At 34.6% G+C, this 2,886-nt stretch overlaps 1 protein-coding gene across 1 annotated transcript in view; it reads right to left on the bottom strand.

Annotated features, from left to right (window-relative positions):
• Window positions 1-2,886, bottom strand: part of tsen2 (TSEN2 tRNA splicing endonuclease subunit) — an 8,545-nt gene that overhangs the window by 1,308 nt on the left and 4,351 nt on the right. Inside the window, exons 8-9 of the mRNA XM_016575780.1 lie at window positions 1,560-1,627; window positions 1,363-1,428 (exon numbers count right to left, since the gene is read on the bottom strand). Of these exons, the coding sequence (XP_016431266.1) occupies window positions 1,363-1,428; window positions 1,560-1,627 (134 nt within the window). The remainder of the gene's footprint in view (window positions 1-1,362; window positions 1,429-1,559; window positions 1,628-2,886) is intronic.

Here is a 2,886-nt window from a genome sequence, read left to right as displayed (position 1 = left end):
TTTAAAATTGTGTGTATATATATATATATATATATATATATATATATATATATAATAAAACAAACAACAACAAAAAATAAGTGGATGAAACTTGGGTACTTGGAAATGTTCAATGGTATTGTTTCATAATTTGTAAAAATCATCAAAAACATGCACATATTGGACATTTGGACAAATGTTTTAAAAAGAATTAAAAACAGTTTTTATTTAAATAATCTAAATATCATGGTGTCATTGTGCATCTTAACGGTCGGGTATTGTTGAGAACATCATGACGTCAGACGAAGTCTAGCAGTTAATCGGAAAAACATGGTAACACTTTACTTAAAGCCTTTATATATTTAATGCATTATAAATGTATTTTTGATGCATAAATAAAGCCTTGTAATGCACCTTATAATGCATTGTATGATCTCATGAATATCTGTAACCACAGTTATAATACATTATAATACAAACAACCAATTTCATATGTGACAAGGAATCTGCAAATATTCTAATGCATTTGAACTTTGGTTACAACTGTTTATGAAAAGATATAATGAAAGATAACATTACATTATGTACATTATGATACCTTTATAATGCGTTATACAGTTGCAATCCAAATTGATCAACCTCCCCAGAATACTTTACAAATCAGTTTTCTGAAGATCTAGAATAAAAAAAAAAATGGCACCTATGACAGCTTACTGGCATATTGAAAATGATAATGTCAATACATAATGTAACGTTTTTGAGTTATAGGGTTTTTTAATAACAGGTTATTGGAGCCAATTAGATTTTTTTTTTTTCATTATTCATCAACTTTACGTTCTCAGAATCACTCAAATGTGTTTTAATAAACTTTCTCTAATAGTTTACTGATGCCTTTGTTGAACTGTTTTCATCAAATTTTGTTCTTGCAGTAAAATGTGGCAAAAAGTGCTCCTGTGGTTCAGTGGTAGAGCATTGTGTTAGCAGCGCAAAACGTCGTGGGTTCGATGCCCAGGGAACACACATACTGGTAAAAAAAAAATGTATAGCCTGAATGCAATGTAAGTCGCTTGCTAAATGCTTAAATTAAAATGCATAAATTAATTAATTAAATTAAAATGTCTTGCAGGTCAAGGGGGTTGATTAAATGTGATTGCAACTGTACATAAAGGCTTTAAGTGTTACCAAAACAACATTTGTGCTTTGAATGTTTGTAAAAAGCCATGGGACTCCAAACTGTACTATTTTTTGTGGAAAGTGCCAAAAACAGGCTGTTAATAATAAAATATACTACTCCTCTAGAAACAGACAGTCTTTATAGGGATACTTATTCAAATGTGGGTATCAAACTCCTGTTATTAAGCGCTTTTATTAGTCCTACTGTACCTTAGAGACGTTCCCAGTGGTTCTGCTGAGAGCAGCGAGAGATTTCCAGCTGAAGGGCCGTAGAGACTCATCAGACAGACAGACAGACAGACACACACACACGCGCACACACACACACACAAACAAACAAACAAACGTGTTTTCATGTGAATTTCTGGACTGTATCTTTGAATCTTGATGCACCATCAAAAGCAAACATTTTCAACATCTGCCTGATTAAGAACAAACCTTGCATGATAAAACGGTGGTCCTTTTCGGTAGAGCACTAGAAAGAGAGAACGAAAGGAGAATCTGAGAGCTGAAACAGCAACAGACAAGAGGCAACTCTATAGTGCCGTGTGTCTACAGGAGCCCACACCTCCTGAAGTTCACAGCCAAGAGTCAGTTTCCATGTCATGTCAATGAGACTGCAGTGCTACGGGTCAGGAGAGCGAGGAAAGCAATGCTCAATAGACCTGAATAATTCAGCCGTCCTCCTCGAGCGTTACTGACACTGCTTGGAAAATCTCTCTGACCCGCTGGACTCAGCTAATGCAGGGACAGGCCTAAATGTTTCAGAAGGACAGGCCATAAACATCAGCGCTCCTGAGAACAACGGGCTGATTCTGTGCCATTACAAACTGCACCATCTGAAAACACCACACTGCTCTTCTTCTATAATGCTGTCACTGCTTCATGACAGGCAAAGCTTGATATTCTTTTTGAAATCATTTTCATAGGCGGAGAAACCAAATACATGAACTGGCCATATTTGGACTTTGGTCACACTTTATCTTAGGGCGTCCTTGTTACACAAATAAATACTTAAGTACTATTAATTAACAACATAGGGTTAGTTAGTTAAGGGTTAGTTAGTTAATTAGTTGTAATTATTCCAGGGTTTGTGCAGATCTTAAAAAGTCTTAATTCGTCCTTCCACAAATTAAGGCCTTAAAAACGTCTTAAATCAGAGCAGAAAATCTTAAAATCACAAAGTCATGGCATTAAATGTTGCATGCATTGCAAAAAATGTTTTTGTCTCGTTTTCCATTACAAGTATCTAAACATACTTAAAGCCAAATACATTTACAGTCCAACTCTAGTTTTCTGAGCACTTGAACAAAATCGAGTTTATGCTTAAAAAACGGAAAACAAATATCTGTCGACGGGGAATGAAACCTTGTTTTCTCTTTGAGTTACTTGAAACCATTGGCAGATACGTGTCCTTGTTTTAATCATAAACTCACTTCAGTTTGATCAATTTCTCAGAAAACAATACTTCTTAATGTATCTTGATTTAAGAATCTTTAGACATTTGCACTGGAAGACAAGACAAAAATATAACACATAGGAAGAACACTGATTATTTGCAGTGCGAATTATAGAGATATTTCCATAGTCTAGTTTTTTTTTTTTTATTAATTAATTAAAAAAGCAATGAAGATCTGTTGGAAAATCACAAACATTTTCTACATTTACATTCTGACTTGGCTTGTATGCATATTCAGTGTGTGCGTGTGTGTGTGTGTGTGTGTGTGTGTACTG

This window comes from Sinocyclocheilus rhinocerous, unplaced genomic scaffold (assembly GCF_001515625.1).
Source record: "Sinocyclocheilus rhinocerous isolate Xijiao unplaced genomic scaffold, SAMN03320098_v1.1 scaffold1574, whole genome shotgun sequence".
In the NCBI taxonomy this organism is placed as follows: domain Eukaryota; kingdom Metazoa; phylum Chordata; class Actinopteri; order Cypriniformes; family Cyprinidae; genus Sinocyclocheilus; species Sinocyclocheilus rhinocerous.
Note: the sequence above shows the minus strand (reverse complement) of the source record. Positions and strands in the feature narration are given on the sequence as shown.